We start from the raw sequence: 24,412 nt of genomic DNA, 5'->3' as shown, positions 1-24,412 counted from the left end.
TCTTTTACAGCTTGACCAGGTTGCGACGGTGCGTAAAGCGTTTCGACGCTGTTGCGTGTGTTAAATGCCCACAAGCGGTCGTTGGGGTTAACCCTCAGTTAGATGTGATAGGATAGCACTCTCAGGTTGCCGTCCTATGCACTTTTGCATTGCAATTCTATGCATCTCTATTCAGATGTTCAATGGAGCTTACTCCTAGGTAAGTATGATGGCAGTCTTAGGGTTTTAGACAAGCCCTACAATACCAACTATGTTACAGCAAGTTGTTTTTTCTGTATAAACATGCATAGGACTTTATTTCGTTACTACATTTATAATCTCTTTTTTTTCTTCATGCTGATACCGAGAATATATTGAACGCCCCTCGTACACCCTTACAAAAACTGTATAAGGTAAATTAGGATGACAATTAGTGACTGGCTCAAAGTCACCTATGAGCTGCATATGGATTGAGCCCAAGCCTAACACTCTAACCACTACACGGAATTTGCATCCTTGCAAATATGCATAGGATCTGGTTGCCTATTTCAGTGCCCAGAAATCTTATGATTCACGACAAGCCAGAAAAAGCACTGGGCAATAAATATAGGATGGTAGCCAAATTCATCCAGAGTTGCACATGTCTTCCTAGTGTGACTTCTCTAATTAGAAAGTCAGTCTACCTAAAATTATTTCTAGGCCATCTGTAATGTGGAGTCCCTTTGGTAATAACAACAACAACATGGAACAATCTGTTTTTTAAACCATGCAATCCTTTCTTTGATTACTGGTAAGGCCATTTGTGCCCAACAGAAGAGTCTTGCTAGATCAGACGAAGAGTCCATCTAGTCCAAGATTTTGCTCACACAGTTCCCAGCCAGCTGCCCTTGAGAAACCCACATGCAGGACTTACGTGCAGCAGCACCCTCTCACCCATGTCCCCCAGCAGCTGGTGTAGATCGGTGTATTGTCTCTGATACTGGAGGTAGCATATAGCTATCAGGTCTGGTTACCACTGATAGCCTCATCCTCCATGAATTTGACCAATCCCCTTTTAAAACTGTCCAAATTAGTGGCATCAGTACATCTCATGGAAGTGAATTCCACAGTTTAACTGTGTGCTGCAGGGAAAATTTCCTTCTACCTGTCCAGAATCTGCCACCAATCAGCAGGAGGCAATATGTTCCCATAACAATTTTATCTATACTTTCCTCCCCACACCATTTTCCTCCAGTAGGTCTTTGCAGCCTCCCCCAACCTGGAGCCCCCTAACCTCCACATGTGCTGGTTTCTAACTCCTGTACAGCTGCTGATTGTAGGGTTATGATCTGTTTCTACGTTTTGACCTGGCTGCGATGATTTCAAGACTTTTGGGTGTGCCTAGCACTCAAAAGTGTCGTTGGGGTTAATTCTCAGTTACTGTGTCGAGGATTGCAGCTCCTGCCTATGGGGTTATGAGAACTGCACTCCAAAACATCTGGAAATCCCTTTAAACGCAGTGGAATTTACTTTCGAATAAACACGCTGCAAGACTGCACACTTGCAGGAACTGGGGTTGCATCTGATGAAGTGGGAAGCGTCCATGAAAGTTTATGCCAGAATGAATGAACTGTTTCGTCTTGAAAGTGCAATAAGAATCTTCACGGTCTCGAGGAGTAAGTCTTATGGAATATATTGGACATACTCCGGCGTTCAAAGTGCTTAGACTCATGTCCTTCCCCGGACGAGTCTCCGGCCCCGCCTCCCCGGGGGCCTCCGTAAACTGCAACCAAACTTCGTGTCTTCCAAGCGCGATCTGGGGAGTGGGGGCGGGGAGGGAGAAGGATGGAGAGACCCGCTAGGAGCTGCGCGACCTACCACGACTTCGGAGCGGGCCAAGAAGAAGCCTATCATCGTCCCGTCCTCGAGAGCGGCGTCCACGATTGGCTCGCTCTTCTTTCTGCGCCGGGAGAGGCGGCCTGCAAAAGGCGGCCTCGCTCCCGATTGGCTTGGGCGAACGAGGGGCGGGTAAGAGCAAGGTAGGTCGAGCGGGCTGTTGGGCCTCAGCTAGTCGGGCGCTTGGAGCCTCTTTTATTTTCTTGGCGCCGGTCAGGAGAGGCGTCGGCAGCGGCCATGAGCGGCGGCGTGTACGGAGGAGGTGAGCTCCCGGGGAAGAAGGGACGGGCTTCCCTGCTTCAGACCGAGAGGGTCGTGCCTTCTGCCGGCTCGCACTCCTGTGGGCGGGGGAGCGGCTCTGAATGACCCTGAAAAGGGCTCCTGTCCCTTTAAGACGTGCCCGGCCGGGAGAATTCCGCTCGGTGCAACTTCTCCCCGCGCGGGGAAAACTCGCATCGGGTCAGTGTGAGCGGAGCGCTGTGCAGGGTGCATCTGAAGCCTGGTCAGGTGTCTAAGACACATGGATGCATGTTTACAAAAATGGTTTTCTTACACTAATGTGCATCACATATTTATGGTTTATTGCAGAGTGATTTTGTGGGGTTTAGGTTTTGATAGCAGCAGTACTAATTTTTGTGACTTTTTCAACAACCTCAAACTCTGCCAACTCAAAAGATGCTTAATCAATAATTCAAATGACAAAGTTACAGTGCAATTACTAATTGCAGAGCTGCAAAGCAGAGTGGAGGCAACGAAACACTCGGCCTTCTTGCAGTGCTGTGTAATTTGTCTTTTGTATATTATAAAATTACCGCCTCCCATCCCATTTTTCCTTAAGTAAAGTTTAAAAAATAAAAAATCAGATTTATGGATGCGGTTGCTCTTGGGCTGATTGATTACTTGGTAACATTTCTGTACTGCCCAACAATCCAGCAGTTCATTACAGTTAAAATCATAAAGTGTAACAAAAATATGCTGTAAAAGTTCTTTACAACTACAGTATGAAATTGAAGCAAAAGCAAAACATTTTTTTGAGAACCAGTGTGGTGTACTGGTTGAGAATGGGGCTGGGACTCAGGCAACCTGGGTTCTAGTCCCTACTCAGCTGTGGATCCTATTAAGTGACTGTGGGCCAGTCACACTCTCATTCTAACCTACCTCACAGGGCTGTTGTTGTGCAGAAAAGATTGAGAACAGGTGGAGAATGATGTAAGCTGCTTTGAGTTCTTCCTAAGAAAAAAAAGGCAGAATATAAACTTGCTAAATAAATCTCTAGCAACAATGCAAAGATCTCAAATGCAGTGATGGATTTAATACACAAAGTGTTCTGCCTTCCTTGCATATGGGATGCTAGCATGGATCTGAAGTGCTGGTTGTATTTTCTTTCTCAGAGAAATCGCCTAGTTGAAGGTGCCCTGTGCTGTTCTCTGCCATGGTGCCCCTCTGCCACTTCCTGGTAGTTTAAATGGAAGTGATTGCTTCCCCAGCCTCCATCCCAGGTTTCTAATCCTGGTCCCTGACAAGTAACACAGAATCTTGATGAGTTCCTTATGTTTGTGACTTTTTGGTCATGCTGTATACTAAAAGTAGACTGAATTATCTGAATGTCACTCCTTCTGTAGCCACAACAGCTCCTGCACATACAAGAGGGAGGTATCAGCAGAGACCCCAAGTTTTGCAGAAATACAAAAAAAGAGCTTTAGTTGGGAAATCCCTAAGATTGTAAGAGCTGTGCTGGTTCAGGCCAGACTAGCTGAATATTTTGTGCACACAGTGACCAAGGAGCTGGCTGTGGGAAACCCACAAGAAGGATGAGAATACGACAGAACTCTCTTGTTTATGTGGCTTACTGAATAGTGAATGTAGGTGTGCTGCCTCTAATACAGGAAGCAACATACAGTCATAAACAATAGCCTTTGATTGTCTCTTTTTGCAATTTATTATTACAACATTACATTTATACTCTCCTCTTGCAGGGAACCTAAGGTGGCTTACAAAGTTCTCCTTCCCTTTTATCCTCAACACTCTTGTGGGGTAGGTTAAGCTAAGTGTTTATGACTGACCCAAATGAATTCATGGTTGAATCTGGAGCTTTTCACGTGGTTGTTATCACTGAGTTAAAAGCTTCTTATGTTCTGTAGTCTACATTCCTGAAGCCACATGTGAGATGGAATGACAAATATCTACAGAACCCTGCAGAATGTTTGCAAACAAGTTCTATGTATGAATAATTGGAAGCAAGTCTGTGAAACTTACTAGTGGCACAGTGTCAGTTTGCAAAGAAAAAAAGCCTCTTGCTCCCAGAATGTCCCAGCCAGCATTGTTGGAATCTGTCATTTTTTCTTGAGTGGCAGTTGATTTTGCCCTGTATTATAACCCCATACCAGAAAATGCATCTTGTGTATCATATGGTTTAGATTTCTTTTTAAGGTTACTCATGCAGTAAATCTGTGCTTGCAGATGAGGTTGGTGCACTGGTGTTTGATATTGGCTCCTATACCGTGAGAGCTGGCTATGCTGGGGAGGACTGCCCAAAGGTAAGAATAAAAGTGAGATATGAAATTGGTCAAGAGGTTTACGTTTCTTAAGGAACTCTGGAGACTGTTGTGTATTGCACCAGAACTCTATATTGCAGTGAGCTGGAGACCTTTTGTGCACTTTACAGCCACCCAGTAAATTGTAACATGGTCTGGTTTGCACAACCTTTGTGCTAGCAAAGCTAGTTAGCTAAGACAGGTGCCAAGGAGAGGGTCTCAGAATATCTGATTTTCCTTCCCATACCATAATTTCAGACTTTGCTGTTTACAGATTAATTTCCTTCCAGCCCCCAGTCTTCATTTTAGTAGCCTTCATCATTCCCTCCCTTTTGAATCGGTGCCCTACCCATGATGTGCCCCATCCCTAGAGGCACCTAATAGTTTGGCTTTCCAAAAAGGAAGGCTAGATGTGAACTGAGTGGAAAATGTTTCGAAGCGAAGGCCCAAAGGCACTAGGTCATGGCTCAGGACAACTCTAAGACTTTGGTTTCTCAAATTGTTTTGATGCCCAAGCTAGTAAGTATCAAGACTTCATTTTTACCTGATTCTTAATTTTACAATTTAAGTGTAAATGGCTCCATAAAAATGCAATTTCAGAGACAGATTGGCTTGAAAAATGGAGTGCAATAAATTCCTATGATGTTCATGGAGACAATTGTTTGTGAAAATAACGTACCTGGGATCTGGATGAGTCATAATTATGCAGCATCTGATGCATCCAAACTGGCCCCTGCCCCAATGCTTGGCTGTTTTTCTTTCCCCCATATGAAATAGATGAGAGATTTGATTCTTAGAACAATTCATAGAAATTTGAGGCACTGGTGATACTTTGTTGTCTTTTTTGTAACTGTCAGGCTTGCTAAGAAGGTGCAAAACAGATAGGCATCACCTAACCTCCTTGTATGTTTTCTTTCTGCTGTAGGTTGACTTTCCCACTGCCATTGGTGTGGTACTGGACCGGGATGATGGAAGTTCCATGATGGAGATTGATGGTGATAAAAGCAAACAAGGAGGCCCAACTTACTACATAGACACAAATGCTTTGCGAGTTCCAAGAGAGAACATGGAGGCTATTTCACCTTTGAAAAATGGAATGAGTATGGTGTTCTGCATTATTTTTTCTTCATCCTTAAATCCTGGTTGTTGATTTCAGAGACGACAGAAAGAGAGAGTTCTGTCCTCCTTGTGACACTTTTAGTCTGGGGGTGAAAATAATTTGGTGCTAATGTCTTGACCAGGATGTTAAAATTTGCTAGTTTTTAAAAGAACTGTAGATTTTAATTTTTATCTTCTGTTATTCATGAGTTGCAACATATGTTGCTTGTTCTGTGGTTTGTGAGAAGAAATTCATTAACCTTTTGTTTAAAGTTTTGGTACAGATATATGTGTTTAAATGGTTGCATGTCTGAAAAGTATATCCCTGTGCTGCCTAGTTGCTTCTTCTGGGGGACAGTGGCCCAGGACAGAGATAATGCTTAACTATGTTTAGCAGTAACCATGTTTCATGTTGTTGCAGTTGAAGACTGGGATGGCTTCCAAGCAATTTTGGATCACACCTACAAGATGCACATTAAATCAGAAGCTGCTTTGCATCCTGTTCTAATGTCTGAAGCACCAGTGAGTAAAAATCCTTTTTATTTGCGTCAGAACTAACTGATGAAGTTTGAATGCATAGATATCTGGCAGTTTAAAAATTGTGAAATGGAAACATTTGGTGTGGGAAGACTGAATAACTTAAAGCAAGGAGCCTGGAAAAACACCACTACTGGCATATTTGGGACCCTGTTTCTTTCCGTGCTTGTATTTGTTCCAGTGATTGCTTCACATCTGTGTTCTACTTTATTTGGTAATTGTCATGGTTAGTTTAACACAGTTGTTCATCGATACAAATTGCCATTTACTTGTGTTCTTTGTTCAGCTGTTATAATGTTCTTAGGGCAAACGGCCCCCCCTTCCCTTTTTGCATTTCCTGCAGTGCCAGGATCTTGCCCAGGTGACTGAGCAGCTTGGCTGCTTCTCTATTAAAAAGCACAGATTAGATTTCTTTTCAAGACAAACACAACTCTGTCACATACACCTGGGATTTGGGCACCTCAGACAGTTGCTTCATTGCTGCCTTTAACCTTGAGAAGGTGCATTTCCTCTTGCCATTAACTTTTTCATGCTTTCTTCCTGTCATTCTCTTTGTGTTTAAGCATGCACCAGTGTAAACCAGGTTCCCTAGTAATGGCAGCTTGCAAAACCACTGCAAACAATGCGTTTAATTTGTGATTTAGAAGAGAACCACATTTTTCATGGGTCCACATATAATATAAGGCAGTACTTTAATCTGAAGAGAAGGGAGAAAGTTATTCTAGGGAAGGAGTGGAACACAGCATGCATTTCAGATTGAACAGACTGGTTTCCAATTGGCAAACCGTAGCTTGCAGGCAGCCAATGTTTGTCTCTGCCAGGTCCAGGAGATGAACAACCGCTGCCTTTTTAAAACAGGAAGTAACCCAGACTTTCCTGAAGCTTTTTTCCTGCTGTGAATATTTTGAGTGGGATGTATTTCTCTTTAGCTTGTCAGTGAGGAAGTATTTTTAATCTTATCTTTTTGCTCTTTTAGTGGAACACCAGAGCGAAGCGTGAAAAACTGACAGAATTGATGTTTGAGCATTACAATATCCCTGCTTTCTTCTTGTGCAAAACTGCAGTACTTACAGCGTATCCCAAAAATGTTAATGAATAACTGCACATACTATAATGTTGCTTCTTTTAAAAAAGCAAATCAAGCCTAAAATGAAGGTTTTTATGGCTATTGCTACACTAGTTTTAAAGACAGGAAAATAGTTATATTCTCTCATCCAGAAGTGGAAAAACAGGATTAAGTTTGTATAAAGTACAAATAGAGAAGAATCAGTACAAAAACTAGGAAACCACCTAGTTGATGATTTGGGGAAACAGGTGGGGTGAGAGGATTGGGAGAGCAGGACTGAAATTTGGCACTCCTGGTATATATGTGTGCTTGGAAGCCTTGCTACAGTAGGACTTTCCCTTGAGTAAGTGTGGGTAGAATTGCAGCCTTAGCTTAGTTGGCTTTTAAGCTCCCTCTCCCAAAAGCTGCAGGCAATTACACAGCAGCATAGCACGCTTCAGCTGTAAACCCACTTTGAAAAAGCAGAATAAACTGCAGCGTACGCTCTTGCATTGCTGTCCTGTGCAAATCCCATTGTCTTCCATAACCTCTTCAACTAGCTTTGCTAACGGCAGATCCACAGGCTTGATCTTGGATAGCGGAGCGACACACACCACTGCAATCCCTGTGCACGATGGCTACGTGCTCCAGCAAGGTAAGAATTCTTCCAAAAGCACTGATGGGAATGTGGGAAGTCCCATGAAGAAAATATGTTTAAAGCAAACCGGAGACTTCCTTTTTGCAACACAAGATTAAATCAACTAACATTGCAATTTTAATCCTGCCCATTCAGAAGTAACTATCTGGGAGGCTTATTTGTATTTATCTTAGAGCATAGACTGATTTGTATTTTGAAATAATTTGTTTTCCTCTGTTAAATAGTTCCCATTTGTTCTGCTGTAATTTGAGTGTTTTGGTTTTAAGTTGCATTAAATTTTAAATCATTTACATTATTAGCTGTCTTGCAAGGATGATGCCTTAAAAGGCAGCACACAAATCAGTGTGTAAATGCATATGTAGTTATTGCTTATATAAAATGTGGCTTATTTGTTAAACAGAAGCAATTTAATCTGGCTCCTGTTGGCTTTTCCAAATTTCAGTTGGTATTCAGTAACAAAACTTTCAGTTCCTCCCAATTATTCTTCTGAGAGAACTGTCTTTAAATAGTTATAAAATGGAGAAATCGTGTACTTAAGTGTAACATCTCTTTTTGGATATGTACATGATGCCATGGCCAAACCTGAGCGCACCTTCTTTGTTGACTGTGAAGCCATTAGGGCTAGAGAGCACCAGCTGTATTAGGCAGCCAGGCTGGTTGTGAGAAATGGAGTCAGTGTGCGGGGAAAAAGGTACATTCTGCCTACTGTCTGAATAAAGTGTCCCTTGAGAATGCAGAAGCAGGCTAGCCCGATGCTAAGCCGATAGCCTGGTTGATGTGTAAAGGGAAACCGTACCTGGGTGCCAAATATGTTTTGGGGGGCTTGTAAACTTTTTGGAAGGCTCACTTGCATTCTGCTTTTGCAGGCATTGTGAAGTCACCTCTGGCAGGGGATTTCATTTCCATGCAGTGCCGGGAGCTCTTTCAGGAAATGAACATAGAGATAATTCCTCCATATATGATTGCATCAAAGGTAAGAGTAGAATAAATGGGGCTATAATACGGCGGCTGGATGTCTGTTTGGGGGTCAAGAAGACAGTCAAGTCCAGTTACCTATTCAGTGCAGGACTCCCAAGTTAAAGCACCCCTCTCAGATGGCTCTGGAGAACCCACGACTGCCCTGGGTCATTGCTTCCATTGTTGTATTGCTCTAGCAGAAAGATCTTCCCGATGGTCAGCCGGAACCTGGCTTCCAGCTAGAAGCCACCCATCCTTTGAATGGCTACATATTCCTTTGATATCCGAGGCAATATGCCTCTTGCGGCCACTTACTGCAGGGCGAGAGCAGCGCACTGCTGTTGCACTCCTGTCCTGCTCACAGACTTCTAGTTGGCCACTGTGAGAACAGAATGATGGACCTTCTCCTGATCCAGCATGGGATCTTGTACATCTTGTATGGATGCTAAGTGAGAAGAGCTTGCGTGGCTGTGAGCCAAGCCTTGGCTAAATGGTTGAAATGCCTCCTTGGGCTGTTGGGCTCAAGGTACACTGCCTGTCATGGCTGATAGTGCTTGGTGGGCCTTTGATCTGACTCTCTTGATTCTGAGGACCCGGGGAGGGGGGCTGCTTGATTCCCCCACCCCTTCCTTATGTCCCTTGCCGCAACCGCCAACCCTTTGGTGGTTTCATGGCCTTCGGGCAGCACTGTCACTCTTTCTAAAAGACTTAGTTACTGGCAATGCTTTATGACAAGATGTGCTGGCATTTTTGTATTTTTGGCTCCGCTCCTTTGCCTTCAGCCTTGCCTTTCAGTGGAACGGAGCCCCCAAGGCCTTCTGCAAAACTGAATTTGGCTGTTAGGCTGAAGGAGGTTCCTTACCCCTGATATAATTGTTTGGGTGTGGAAACGGTGGAATGACCTTGATTTGCTCTTCCAGGAAGCTGTTCGTGAGGGTTCTCCAGCAAATTGGAAAAGAAAAGAGAAACTGCCACAGGTCACAAGGACTTGGCACAATTATATGTGCAATGTGAGTTTATTCACTTGGGCCTACAAAGGAATTAATTATGGAAGTATTTCTTGCAACAAGTGGTGGTACAAAGGTGTTTGATTTGAAATCATGAAGGATTTGGGTATGGAATAGGGACACCCATCGCCCACCCCATTTAATGTTAACATATATCCCTAAGGCAGTGAGTTCCTACTTTAATGGGTAGTTCCACTTGGCTTAAATAAGACTCTCACTATGTACAGTCAACAAGGTACACCCTAAATGGTGGTGGTTGTTTTGATAGTTGTTTTGCTACTCTTTTCCAATTGGGTGTTCCATCTGCTATTGCTGGCAGTGGAATCATGGTGTCCAGTTAGATGTCCTAAAGGTAACAAAATGTTTGGAATAGGAAGTATCAGATCCCTGTTTTTACAAACATATCTTTCTTTTCACAGTGCGTAATTCAGGACTTCCAAGCTTCTGTCCTACAAGTGTCTGATTCCACATACGATGAACAGTATGTCTCTCTGAATTTAAACGATGAAATGAATTTAGTCTGAGATTTTGGAAGAATTTGGATATGAGGTCAAATCACAGCTTAATATTCCAAGCATGACCCTAGCCTTCTCCCAGGCCTGTGTGTTGTTTGCCCCCTGCTTATGCAGTACAGTTACAAAAAGCAGCTTGGAAGCTTTTGCCTTATTTTTGATTAGCCATAACTGGCTGTGTTGCCCAGATCAGAACAAACTGTGGTTAAAATTTAGCTTGTTTCTCCCAACTGAAGGTAACGTCAAACCTTAGTTTATAAAGCTGGCTTCCTTTAACTAAGGATAATTGCTATTAACTGCTGTTTAGATTTACATGCTCATGATTCACAAGTGGCCCTCACATGTGTTGAGTGCAAGCTTGACCGAGAGGGGCCATTTATTTTGAGCATAAAGTTGCCTTTCTGGCTGGGCTGCCCAGCCTTTGAAGCAATTTAAGGGAACATCACTTTGCTGAGGGCAATATAAAAATATTACAAATATATAAGAGAGTGCATCTATTACAGCAGCTGAAATCAGCTCTGAACCAGCCAAGCTCTCAGTTCACTAATATGGTGGAAGCCTCTATTTTGGACTTCGGGGCACAGAGTAAAGAAAGAACACTTACTAAATTAACTTCCTGAGCATGTGTTCCAGAGCGTCTCTGTGTTGCTGGAACTCCTGGATGGCATGTTTGCCAGCCTTTGAGGCCTCGCTCAGCGTGGAGTAAGGGTATGTCTGCCCCGCACCTTTCCATTTTAAGAGGAAGACGGTAGTATTGGGCAAGCTAGGCACTCCCTTCAGCACCTCGGAGCTCTCTGGGTGGTGCTTGCCAAGCCATTATTTCTCAGGATAAGAAACGCAGTTCACCTTTTGTACATGAGAAACGAGAAGGAGATGTGTAACGACTCTCTAGTACCTGCTGAAAATGAATGCATCTGATGAAGTGGACCATGTCTGTGAAAGTTTATGCCAGAGTAGCGTTTTTCTTTTCCTTGTAAAAATGAGTGATTTCTGCTTTCAGGGTGGCTGCACAGATGCCAACTGTACACTATGAGTTCCCCAACGGTTACAACTGTGACTTTGGTGCTGAGCGACTAAAAATTCCTGAAGGCTTGTTTGACCCTTCTAATGTAAAGGTAAGACTAAGTCAGGTGGTACACAAAGTGTCCTTTGTATCCCACACTCACCGTGCAATCTTATGTTTGTTTGAACCACAAAAGGCAGCCATGTTTGAAGCGTCCTTGAAGTTGTAGGACTTTTTCCTATGTAAACAGGCATGGGACTGCATTCTTCACTATATTATGGAAGCAAATAGGAACTGATGAAGGGAGATTTCCCAGCTGCCTCTGGGAGCCAAGTTGCAGTCTCCAGAAGAGCTCTATTGCTGTGCGCCATGCATTAACACATGTTCTTTCCCCCTCCTCCAGGGTTTATCTGGCAACACAATGCTTGGTGTGAGTCATGTGGTCACCACAAGTGTTGGGATGTGCGACATAGACATCAGGCCAGTAGGTATTAGGGGCGATGAGTGTAACGGAGCAGAGTTGGGGAGAGTCTTTTCCCATTGCTGAATCTGAGAAGAGCAGCTTGTGGCTCTTCAGAAGTTGGTGGCCTGATTCTCCCAGTACACTTGTAATGGACTGTGTGGATTGTGTCTTCCTTCTCCAGGGCCTCTACGGTAGTGTCATCGTAGCAGGAGGCAATACACTACTACAGAGCTTTACGGACAGACTGAATAGGGAACTCTCTCAAAAAACCCCTCCAGTAAGTTTGGGGCTCGGTAGCAACGCTTTGCTTGTACTTCTCAAATGCAAATATATTCGACTGTTAGAAAAGTGCGCTTGCTAAACACATATTTAAGATTCACTCGTTTGTCAGTGATGCACCTATGAACCGCAAGACCCTATATGCAGGTGTGCAGCACACTGGCGTGTGGGAGAGACTGCAGTGTCCTTTCGAACATGGACTGGGTTTTGAAGTAATGCAGTCTTAGTCCAACGAAGCAGGGCTGCAGCACTCGCATCTCTTTTCCTCTTGCACTCCTGACGTCAGATGATCCTTCCTGGTTTCTTAAATCAGCTTCCTTGTGAAGTCCAAACCAGGAAACTAATTTAGGAACATCTTACAGACCAGGCACTTGGCACACTGGTATGAGTTGTCCATTAAGGATCATAATTGCCATCCAAATCATGTTAGTTCTGTGTGCCCAAGGAGGTTTTGCATCCAGGAGTGCCTTCCCGACTCCTGTCTTGCAAACAGGAGCCACATAGCAAACTGCTTCCGAAAGTGAAGGGTGCAAATTATTTGAAACGCAGTGTTGGTGGAGGTGGGGCTACTGCTATTTAAAGAGAGAAATAATCCTCCTAGATGCATGCAAACTCTTGGACATTTCTTAGTCTATTCCAGCTTCATTGGCTCACTGAATTATTACCACATTTGAACCCCTGCAGGGTTTCTGATCAGCATTTTAGTTTTCTTCACTCGGTTTTGGGATTTCATATACTCTTGCTTATACCTCTTACCAAAAGGTCTGTGCATGCTAGTGGGTGGGTGTGGGAAGGAGACTCTTGCTTGTACTGTATGGGTGCAAGCCTATGCTCTTGCAGAAAAAAGAATATAAATTTTAGTAACTGAAAAAAGAAACCTGTCTTTAAGCAAATGCTTCTGTCAGTCATCTCAGGAATTTGCTGTGGCCCCTTCTTGCCCCCTCCTCATCAGAACTCTTTTCTGGTTTCAGAGCATGCGGCTAAAGCTGATAGCAAACAATACAACTGTGGAGCGAAGGTTTAGTTCCTGGATTGGAGGTTCCATTTTGGCTTCTCTGGTTAGTACCCTGACAGGTTTGGCACTGTATGTGCATGTGGTGTGAAGTGGAGCCAGGTGTTCAGAGAAGCATTTGGGTTACCTGCAAGAATTTGGTTCAGACAGGAGAATTCGATAAAGGGGAGAAATTTGATGGAGCAGTGTACATACAAGAGCAGCAGTAAAGCAGTTCCTCCACTGAAAAGTGCCAAAGGAATGGGTTTCATAATAGCCTTTTGATGAGGAATCATGGTTGTCTAATACAGCTCTGAACTTCTTCGTTTTCCCTCCTCATCACTCTCTAATGACTCATTCACAGCCAGTCACTACTTTCATCTCTATCTACTAAGAAGCATAAGAACGACTCTGCTAGTTCCTCTCCAAGGCCAGCGTTTCCTGCTTCTGCAGTGAACAGTCACATCTTCCTGGGAAATGTAGCGAAGAATCCTCACTATGAACAGTTGTCTACAACTGGTCTTTGCAGATGTAATTGACCAGTCTCCTAATCTGCCTCTTTTGTGTGGCCTCTGCAATTCATTTGCCCACCAAAGCATGCCTGTTACTCTCCTTTGCCCATACCTTTCCTCCTGCTCTAGCACCACTGCTTCATTAAATTACATCCTGTGCCATGTAGATGTAAGGCTTTTCAGGATGAAATCAGAAATTTTGTGGGACGCAGTGTGAATAACAATGGTAGCTTTGTTTAAAAAGTAGGTTGCATCAGAGAAGTGGTTAGAAAATTCATTGGGGGTAGACAACCTCATGCCTCCCGGATGTTTTGAAGTGCAGCCTTGACAGAAACCAAGTTGGTTGGGACTTATGGTAGTTATAGTCCAAAATACATGGTTGGCACCAGTATATAAAAGTCAGAGTTATGAAGAGGGCATTTTGAGCAATGACTCAGGTTTATTACAGTTCTTTAATCTGCCTCTCCTGCTGCTTTCTGGCATTTAAAAGATAGAGTGAGAACCTAAGTATCTGGCTGGATCAGCCCCAAAACCTGTGCATTCTAGTTGCCTGTTTCCTCAGTGACTAACCAGATAATCATGGAAAGTCCACAAAAAGGAGAGGGCAAGAGTTGTGCTCCAGATGTTGAAAGATGGCAGCATGTTACTGTTGATCCTGGAGGTACCCATAAATAGCTGCCGTTGGTAGGCTTCGTAAATTTGTCTTGTCCCTTCTAAATGTATGTAAATTGCTGCTTGTCACCAAATCCTGTGATTATGGTTCCCACTTACTAGCTTCATTAGATGACCCCATTGGGTTCTAGAATTATGAGGAAGAAAAGCTGCCCCATGTTCTGCGCACCATGCCTTAACTTCATAGTTTGTCATGGATCATCTTGTTCGATGCCTCTTCCTAAACTAAAAAGCCTCAGTTATAATATTCCCTCATAGGAGAGTTATTACATTTCCCAGTAATTTTGGCTGTCTTTTCCGCACCTTCTTACAGCTCTACAATCTTTTTGAGATGTAATGACCATTGCTGGATTTATTTTTCAGGGTACTTTCCAACAGATGTGGATCTCCAAGCAAGAATATGAAGAGGGAGGAAAGCAGTGTGTCGAAAGGAAATGCCCATAACTTTTGTGCTCTAAGAAATTCTGCCTTCCCCAGCACTTTTAATATTCAATAGCTTTAGCATACTCAGGAATGGAAGTTTTGTCTCTTTTGTAGGAAACATACTTTTTGTGCATTCTTTAATTTCAATTTTAAACAAACTATAGGTACTATTTTAAAAGGCCAAACTGGTTCTTTCATGACAAATGGGTGCCTGCATCCGTTGTAAAATGCAATAACTCTTATACAAACTTTTTTATGATTTTGTATAAATATCTATTTTCTGCAAAAACCTTTTTTCCTAGAAGGTGACAAAGCTACAATCTATGGATGTAATTTCTTGCCTTTCAATGACATTTCTAAGAAATGTGTCTACTTTCAGACTAGTCTTCCTTGTTACGTTGGCCTTAATAAATTCCTCTAGTTTGTCATAGAGGCTCCTTGGTTTCATGGTAGTCATTGAAGTAGGCTTTATTCTGCAATTGAGCAATGCCACAAGCTGCATTAATTTATGATGAATTTCCAGTAATCTATTCATTCAGACATGCACATCTCACTCTGTCAAGGGAAAAGGTAAAACAGATGGCGTAGGGCAGTGATGGCGAACCTTTTAGAGACCAAGTGCCCAAACTGTAACCAAAACCCATTTATTTATCACAAAGTGCCAACACTACAATAGAATCTAAAAACTGAGGTTTAGTTTAGAAAAAAGACCTCACAGCCAGACCAAGCAATATATATTTGCCAGACCAAGCAACGTACACACACACACACACACACACACACTCCTGCTCCCCCTACTCCCCCCCCCACCCTTTCCCCTTGCTAGTGTAAAGACCGTTCATGCGAAAGCTCAGAATAGTTGTGGTTAATGAGTCACAGCTCATGACATCAACATCTGGCCCACAACTCCATTCTGAGCATGCGCATGGCACCTATGTGCCCTATTATCCGATGTTCGGGAGATGGAGTGATGCGCGGGTGACTTGGCTCGCGTACTGACAGGGCTCTGCTGTGGCAGGTGTACCCTATATTCACCCCTACTGGCCTAACACTACTTTGGTGCACACCTCTAACACTAATAGAGGGGTATTTGTTTCTTTATTTCTTTATCAAATTTGTATGCCATCCATTACTATCGTCTCAGGAAACCTTAGGTTATTTCAAACTATAATACGTTAGCTATTCCACGCTGGCTGAATATCATATAAAATATAAATACATCATCACACAGTTACTTTAAAACATATTAAAATATTGATCTAATGCAAAGGTCGGTAAAAAAAACCATTGGTAAAATAACACTGAACGAGCTAATTTTGAAAATCTTCCTTGAGAAGCTTTTTCTGCGCAGCTAATCATTTCTGCGCATTCTAAACACATTCCAACAATAAAAATCAGGCCAGGACACCTCGTTTTTCCAAGCCTAAGCCGACCCTGGTGCATAGCCCAGACCCTAATATGGAGGTAAACTACCATTGAAAGGGTGATTTTGAAAAGATCTCGAGTAGCTTTTTCTGCACAGCTCATCATTTCTGCCCATTGTAAACATGTTCCAACCATCAAAACCATACCAGGACACCCCATTTTTCCAACCCTAACCCTACCCTGGTCCACACCCCTGACCCCAATGAAGAGGTAAAATACCATTGAAAGGGGCGATTTTGAAAAATCCTTCCTTGAGTAGCTTTTCCTGTACAGCTCATCAATTCTGCCCATTCTAAGCATGCTCCAACCATAAAAAGCATGCCAGGGCACACCGTTTTTCCAACCTTAACCCTACCCTGGTGCACACCCCGAACCCTAATATAGGGCTAAAATGCCATTTAAGGGGGCTATTTTGGAAAAACCTTCCTTGACTAGCTCTTTCTGCACAGCTCATCATTTCTGCACATTCCAAACAAGTTCCAACCATCAAAACCATGTCAGGACACATCGTTTCTCTAACCCTAACCCTACCCTGGTACACACCCCTAACCCTAATATAGAGGTGAAATTCTATTTAAAGGGGGGATTATGAAACAGCCTTCCTTGAGTAGCTTTTCCTGCACAGCTCATCATTTCTGCGCATTCCAAACACGTTCCAAACATCAAAACCATGTCAGGACACATCGTTTCTCTAACCCTAACCCTACCCTGGTGCACACCCTTCACCCTAATATAGAGGTGAAATTCCATTGAAAGGGGTGATTTTGAAAAAGCCTTCCTTGAGTGCCTTTTTCTGCACAGCTCATCATTTCTGCCCATCCTAAACACGTTCCAACCATCAAAACCATGCCAGGACACCTCCTTTCTCTAACCTGAACCCTAACCTGGCATACACCCCTAACCCTAATATAGAGGTAAAATACCATTGAAAGGAGCTATTTTGAAAAAGCCTTCCTTGAGTAGTTTTTCCTGCATGGCTCTTCATTTCTGCCCATTCTAAACACTTTCCAACTATGAAAACCATGCCAGGACACCTCAGTTTTCTAACCCTAACCCTGTGTTAGTGAACCTTCTAGAGATTGTGTGTCCAAACCACAACCCAAAATCCACTTATGTATCGTTACGTGCCAATAGTGCAATAGAACCTGGAAACTGATGTTTTACTTTAGGAAAAAAAGCCCACAACCAATCCGTGCGCGCGCGCACACACACACACACATATATATGCGCGTGCTTGGCAGTGCACCGACTGGCCATGCGAAAGCTTGGACAAGTAGCGGCTAATGAGTCACTGCTTGTGATATCATCGCCTGGCACCATTACTACTTTCCGTGCAAGTGCATGGCTCCGTTGTACGTTGTTATCCGATGCTCGGCTCATTGGGCGATACTGGGGCGACCTGGCATGGATAGGTTCACCCCTACTGGCATAGGGTGTAATCCTGTGTCTTCTGGTACAGGTGAATATAAGCTCTGTGCTTTGCATTTTGTCTAAATGGCCATTTTCAGCCATCTAGCTGAAGTATCAGGAAGGGCGGGCAGCTGATAAGGTGGGTCTAATGCTAAGTCCTGTATCAATCCCAGTTGCATTTCGGATAGGCACCTGGCATGGTTTCTTTCCACGAGTGGGGAGCTGTGTAGGGGTTCAGCCTTCCAGACAACATCAGAAGCCACAAGTTTGCACACTACCTACTGGGAGGCCTCTTAAGGTGGTGTCAGGTATACTGCAAAATTAAGTATGCTAAACACATCCTATAAATGTAGGTATGGGTACAATCATAGGACTGTAGAATACACACAGCTAAATGATTTTGTAATAGAAATATGTCTGAATGAACAATATTCCACAACAGGGGTGAAGCAACTTTATTGTGGTAAGAATTTTTTGAAGCATCATGGTAAGTCTTTGTACACTTATATCCAATGACAGCACAAAGAGTTTTTACGCCATATCTCCCCTGAATGGCAGACTGTTAGTCTGCTGGTCTTAGATGAGTAACACTTCCAAATCCACCTTAACTGTTAGACTGCTTAGCAAGATGAGGAAATTTTTCCATTAATTGTTTCTCTTTCTTCTTCTGCAAGACTTTCTTCCTGTTTTCAATTCGTAAATATTTTTCAAATTTGAGCCTGCAGGAGGGAACCAACCAAGTTACAAATGAGTGCAGAAACCACTGGTTCTCTCTCAGTGAAAAAGGCGTGAAGCAGATCAGAAGATTGTGTTCTAAAAACTGCTCTTACCTCTTAAAATGTTCAACATGTGGCAAATAGAAAAATCGTTTCCTTTTGTGCCGTGCGTTCAAGTGCCAGGGGATTGGCCATTCCCTGAAAGTGTACCTGCCAGTGACACAGCAATTACAGACTTGTTATCTGTATTTAGCAAAGAGAAGCCATATCACAACTGAGACTGTTTTGAGCATTTATAAAAAAAAGAGCTAGACAACTTTCCATTCAATTCAAGGTTACTAGCCTTCTCTCACTGCTGGGGAAAAAAACAGGCTACATTCCAACATTTTAGGGAGAAATATTCCAACATTTTAGGCTTTCAAATACACACAAGCATTTTTTGACTACATAGCTGTAGCAGAAGTTGATCAGTTCTGACCAGGCAAATGCAGCACCTGCTGAGCAGACGCTTAGATGGGTGGGTGTGTTCCAGGAAGTTGTAGCAGTACCATCACCACTTGATCCCTTTTTTGTTATCTCCACAAGTGCAGGCAAGACAATGGCAAGCCCAAAAGACAGCACAAGGCAGAGGTGGGGTCTCAGCACCAGCATATTCTGCTCCTTTGAAACCAGATTTCATTGTTCACGGAAACTGCACAGAATGTAAACCGGTCCTCTTTTCCTTGCTGTGGGTAAACTCATCCATCTCTCACTGTGGATCACCCCTCAAACATATGTTCTTTCACACCACATAGGCCTCCCTTCTGTCTGAAAGCACACTAAAGAATACTCAGTTTCTTTTTCATGCTTCCTACAAAAGTATCTCCTAAATCCTCATTTCTCCTCCTGTCCATGCAGACATAACAGCACCCAATAGTCATCAGCTGCATGGGTTGCTACCAATTGCAACAGACCATCTCCTTTTATCTATCCTAAATCTCCCATCAATCATCTCTGGGGTGAGCCTGGTTCTAGTATAAGAGTGAGAAACAGGCTTCCATACCTGCTTTCTCATAGAACCATAAAACTGGGCTAAGGACACAAATGTGCTACAGTTCTGAAACCGCAACATACCAAAAAGGACGGCCCAAGAAATCATATCGCCATTCTCCTGGTCTCTCCTTCTCTTGGCCCGTCTGTAAGAGCCGCAAAGCGTCTTCCCTTTCTTGAACGACAAGGTCCATTCTTTCCATGGATTTTTTTACCTAAAGAGTACAAAAGTTAAGTTTTGAAGCTGCAGCTGCCATGGCACGCGAAAGAGATTGAGCTCAGGAGAAACTCCCTCCTTCGGTTACTATAGTGGAAAACTAGTACTGTAATCTTCAAAAGAAAATATGATTGCCAGTCATCTAAGCAATAAGTTACCTTATCTAAGCGTTCTGGGCTTGGCATAGGTAGTCTCTGCCGCTTTGCTTCTTGTTCCAACGTTAAAAGCATGTTTCGTTCTTTTAACAGTACAAACCTAAATTACAGAACATCTAGGTAAGAAACTTTCCATTGCTAGCTGGACGCACTGTGGAGCATCTTCAATGAGCTACATCTTGGTTACACGTAAGAAAAGAGGAGAGCCTCTTTTTCAATGTAACAAGTCAAACAAAAGGCTGCCTGATGTGTAGGCTTAATTGGCAGGTGTTTGCAGGAACATAATCATTCTGGCATGTTCACAGCAATATACAATTTTGCCTTGCCAACACCCGGCCCCCCCCAAATCTTGACTTCCGAGGGTCAACAAATCACAACACGAACTCAAAGCTGCACTCAACAGAACGCACCTCTTAGGTCTAAGGTTCAGGTCTACTTGCCCTCTGCTCACCTTGGCTTCCTCTTTTGCCTTCCTACCCAGTTTTCAGTCCCACCCACCTCTTAAACCCTGCCTGTAGTTTTCCTTTTGTCTCCTTTCTTCAATGTTATGTCTTCATCCATAATTTCTGTCAGATTCCTGCTTTTCAGGTCTCTGCCTATTTTGATGCTGCTTCCTTTTAGCCACCCTATCCTTAACACATATCACTTCCCACAATGGGGATATGGATTTTATGCCCCCACAGATGTAACTCCCCATAAACCTTGGCCACTAACTATGCTAGCAGGGCCAAAGGGAATTGGAACTGAACAATCCAGAGCAGACTTCCCACAACCTGGTGCCTTCCAGATGGTACGGACATCAGTTCCCATCTGTCCCAGCCAACATGGCCAGTGGTTAGGAATGCTGGGAGCTTTAGGGGCCCAGGCTGAGAGAAGGATAATCCAGAGGGTCACAGGACTGTCACACATCCCACAGCATCCAACCCCTCCCTCATTAGCTCCATCTCAATTTCCTGTCTTCCTTGTCTCATGCCTTATTTTCCACTTAGGTTTCCTTTATTTACTCAATCCACCATCTTCTCAGCATCCTTCCCTTCAACTCTTTGCTCCCTCGCCAAAGCAGTAATGTACTCTTCCCCCACAGAAGCTGCACTATAACCTTTAGTTCCTTACACAACTGAAACTTCTGGGCAATCACAAGAGCTCAGCCCAGTCAGTAGCAAAATGTTGACTGAGTCAAAACAATGTAGTACAAAATAGTATTTCACCAAGCACAAGCAGCTCTTGAAACAGATATTCATAGACAAGCATGTCATCTTAAAGGAACACGAAGACGCTCACCAGAGTTTGTGCAAATCTTCACTGCTCTTGCCTCGGAGCTGTTCTACAGTCCAGGAATCCCCTGTGGAAGCCACAAAGCACACCAGAAGTGTGAGCACCTTTCTGGAGACCTCGAATGTATTTTTTTTTTTTAAGGAAAACAGCCATTCATTTTCCATACCAAGGTTATGGGGAAAGCAATTATTTGCAGAGCTGTTTGAAGATTTTTCCATGTATATTGTGCTCTATGAGATCTACGATATGGTAAATACCTGTACTCTGCACTTGCATAAAATTCAGACTGGATTGTGCTTTACAGCACAACCATATGGGTTACATTCCCAATAAAACAGTCTGGTGCTGTCAACTCTTGCTATAGAAAAACAAGCAAAATTAAATGCAAGAAAATTTTAACACACTGCTTAAAAGGAAATATCCCCAAACACAAACACAGTCAGCTGAAGTTATCAAACTGTCAAAAACAGAGGCTTTATGAGAAGTTGGACAGGAAAAAAGGTAGGTGGGCAACAGGGAGGGGCAAAATGATTTGAAGTTGGATGGGAAACACCCAATCTAGCATATAATGCACTGTTACTGAACTGCTCACAACAGTGCCTACCTTGCATGTTTATTTATTAACCTTTATTCTGCACTAATAGTCCTGCAGGATTCACACAGTGAGAGCCACATGGCCAATAAAAATGATCAGATTCAGACTACCTTACCAGATTTGACTTCTGTCTTTCCCCAGTTTTGAGGATCATCAAAAAATTCTTCTAATCCATTTCGAGGCAAAGAGGTATGAAGTAACGTACAGGGAGGGAGTACTGGTACATTTGTTGCACTCTGGTGTGTGTCACTGAGGAGTAATCTTAATGACAATAACATAATTACATGTAAAACACAAAATTGTAAAGATGTATTTTTAAAAAAGCATTCAGCCATACCAGTGCAGCTTATTGGCCTTTCACAAGGCTTTCATTAAGTGATTTTCTTTTAACAAGTCAAAGGCCAATATTTGTCTACCAAGCTGTGTTAATTTATTTTTCTAGTTAAAACCGAACACTTTAAGGTGTTTTAGGGTGTTTCTGCAGAATATCAATCCCCCCCCCCCTGTGGTAAAGCAAATACTTCAGTAGATACTCAAGAGACCTTGGATTATGATGTTGCATAAAAATATCAACCACTCTAGAAAGTTAAAGTCTACAGATGAACTACATCAGCCTTCCCAAACTGGATGCTCTCCAAAAGCTTTGGACTACAAGTTCAGTATTTCTGACTATTGGCCATCCTCAGTCTGATGGGAGTTGAGATCTGAAACATCCGGAAGGCCACAAGTTGGTGAAGGCAGGTCTATACCAGGGGTCCTCAAACTTTTTCAACAGGAGGCCAGTTGAAAGACAGGTGCAGTTGAGCACATGACAAGGCGGCAGGTGTGGCGGGCGCAGGCACGGTGAGGTGAGGCGAGGCGAGGCAAGGTGGTGGTGGCAGGCACGGGACCGGCCACCCCGGGCTCACATAATTAAAAGGTGGGCCGGAAATGGACATGGCGGGCCGGATCCGGCTTATGGGCCATAATTGGAGGACCCATGGTCTACACTCTGCAACCCTTATTTTCCAGAGAGAATGCTGCAATCATACACCTTCTTACAAATGAACACCTTCTTACAAATGAATATGGCTGAGAGCAGTATGTTTTACTTTAAAGTAAGCATAGTTGGATTGCATTTCACAAATATCCTGGTCTTCCAAATGATGCCCAAAAGATAGTTAGTTGACTTCCTTTTAGTGAGCTTATGCAGTATTTTGTAGACAAGAATATTCTCTACAAATAAAAGATGACCAGCAGATAAATCCATAAAATTGTCTACTAATTGGTGCTTGTTATTCTAATGGCTCTAGAGGAGGAGGAGGAGGAGGAGGAGGAGGAGGAGGAGGAAGCGCAATAATGCATTGCACTCTGCACATGATAACATCAGTATAGAAACATTACAAAAACCCATGGAACAGCTCTAAAGGCCCGCTACATATTGAACAGGTATGTGCAATCACTGCATCACATGATCATCTACACATGGATGGCATACTATTCCTCACTGCTTTTTGATGCATGTAGAAATTCGGATAGTCGGGGCTCTTGTAGTTCTGAACAACTAGACAACCAGTGTGGTGTAGCAGTTAAGACTGTTCGAGTGTTAGGCGTTTTGGATTCTGGTCCCCACTCACTGGGTGCCTTTGGGCCAGTCACAGCTTCTACCTCACAGGGTTGTTGTTGTGAGGATAAGACTGAGGGAAGCAGGAATATTATGTAAGCTCCTTTAAATTTCTTTGGAAGGAAAAAAGGTGGATCATAAATATAATAAATAAAAACTGCAAAAGTGGGGGCGGTGTTTGGCATGGGCCAAACGAGCCTCCTGCGACCTGCCATAAGCTTTCCTTTTCTGCACACCTATTGAAAGTATAATAGCTCTTTCCTTTCTGTTGCACTGGGCTTGCTCACGCGAGCGAGTTTTTCTCCATTTTTCAAACGGCGCCTGAAGAAGCTCTGCATGGGTCCGAGTCTCCAGAGACCGGGAGAGGCCGCGACGGCCTGCGCACCACGCGCAAGAGAAGGGTCGCTCTACCGCACACCGGCGGGCCGGAGAGGGAATCGCGGCCAGCACAGCTTCTCGCCTGAGGGAGGTTTACCCCGTGCAGCCCAGGAGTCCTCGCCTCCCGTTCCGGGGGCGGAGACGACCCCCTCTTTCATCCCCTCCCCTTCAACCCCTCAGGGAGCACCCCCTGTCTCCGTGGACGCGTAGCGCTTGCAGACCTCGAGGACGAGGCCGCCGACCGGCCCCAAGCCGCTCCTTCCGGCAGCCTCAAGATATTCGAGAGTGCCCGGCAAAGCGCCGCCATGGCACCTTCTGTATCCCACAGTGCTCTGCAATCCTTGACCCTGTCGAGGGAGGGCGGTGCAAGAGGCTATTGGCTGGGATGCTCTTCGAACATCATGTGGGGCTGCTCTAGGACATGGAACTCTATGCTGTTGAACCCTCTGTCATAACTCGCAGTAGAAGCGAGACGGTACTCTTCCCCGTTGAATTTGAGACTGGAAGTGTAACTTCGACAATAACCATAGAGGTTTCGTTTCTCACAATGCTTCTCACTCAGCCGGCCCTTCTACAGTAGAGATAAGAATATAGAATAGCCCATCTTGTCGGGATGCAGAAAATGCTATATACCCGAAGGGCTTTTTAAAATCTCCGCTTGTAGTACCATGATGATGCCTAATCTCCAGAAGAAGAGAAACGAGAAGCAGTGGCACCAACAGTGAAACAAATAAGTGAAGAACGCGGATTTTACCGTAATAAAACAGTTGGTGCTTCCGCCTTTTCTGCCCCAAAGTAGAATAGAAAATGTATTTTTCGTTGTCTCCGAAGGAAAAAGAAGATAAAGACTTCTGTCAAACCTGGGACTCTTTTTATTATTGGCTAGAGAAACGGGACTATGCATAGATTCAAATATGTTTATAGCCTAACATAAAAAGGAAAAAATGTTGGGGGCTGACGCAGCAGATCCGATGTTCTTGATGATTCATGTTGTTTTTTTGGGGGGGGGGGTTAGGTTTATTAAGAATATTAAGAATAAAACTTATCAAAAAAAAGGGAAGAAA

The 24,412-nt window shown here is 43.6% G+C and overlaps 2 protein-coding genes across 5 annotated transcripts; one reads left to right on the top strand and one right to left on the bottom strand.

The window, feature by feature from the left end:
- The first annotated feature begins 133 nt into the window (after positions 1-133).
- Positions 134-14,973, top strand: ACTL6A (actin like 6A). 4 transcript variants are annotated; one of them, XM_044434608.1, is made up of 14 exons: positions 134-199; positions 4,315-4,391; positions 5,314-5,488; positions 5,908-6,008; positions 7,000-7,097; positions 7,629-7,723; positions 8,593-8,699; positions 9,604-9,693; positions 10,110-10,171; positions 11,203-11,317; positions 11,609-11,689; positions 11,850-11,945; positions 12,919-13,005; positions 14,486-14,973. In XM_044434608.1, the coding sequence occupies exons 1-14, from the start codon at positions 160-162 to the stop codon at positions 14,564-14,566; spliced, it is 1,305 nt and encodes a 434-aa protein (XP_044290543.1). In that variant the 5' UTR covers positions 134-159; the 3' UTR covers positions 14,567-14,973. The 4 variants fall into 4 exon arrangements, 3 of the variants coding, with proteins under 3 accessions (XP_044290543.1, XP_044290545.1, XP_044290544.1); XM_044434610.1 differs by lacking the exon at positions 134-199 and adding an exon at positions 1,979-1,997; XM_044434609.1 differs by lacking the exon at positions 134-199 and adding an exon at positions 2,007-2,116.
- Positions 14,974-19,356: 4,383 nt separating this feature from the next.
- On the bottom strand, positions 19,357-23,734 carry MRPL47 (mitochondrial ribosomal protein L47). Its single transcript, XM_044434400.1, has 5 exons — positions 23,570-23,734; positions 21,483-21,628; positions 20,779-20,839; positions 19,478-19,597; positions 19,357-19,375 (listed from the first exon to the last, which is right to left on the bottom strand). The coding sequence occupies exons 1-5, from the start codon at positions 23,653-23,655 to the stop codon at positions 19,357-19,359; spliced, it is 432 nt and encodes a 143-aa protein (XP_044290335.1). The 5' UTR covers positions 23,656-23,734.
- Positions 23,735-24,412: the final 678 nt, after the last annotated feature.

The sequence above is a fragment of the Varanus komodoensis genome, unplaced genomic scaffold, assembly GCF_004798865.1.
Source record: "Varanus komodoensis strain SLA01 unplaced genomic scaffold, ASM479886v1 scaffold28, whole genome shotgun sequence".
Taxonomy (NCBI): domain Eukaryota; kingdom Metazoa; phylum Chordata; class Lepidosauria; order Squamata; family Varanidae; genus Varanus; species Varanus komodoensis.
The sequence above is the reverse complement of the archived record's forward strand: the minus strand, read 5'-3'. Positions and strand labels throughout refer to the sequence as shown.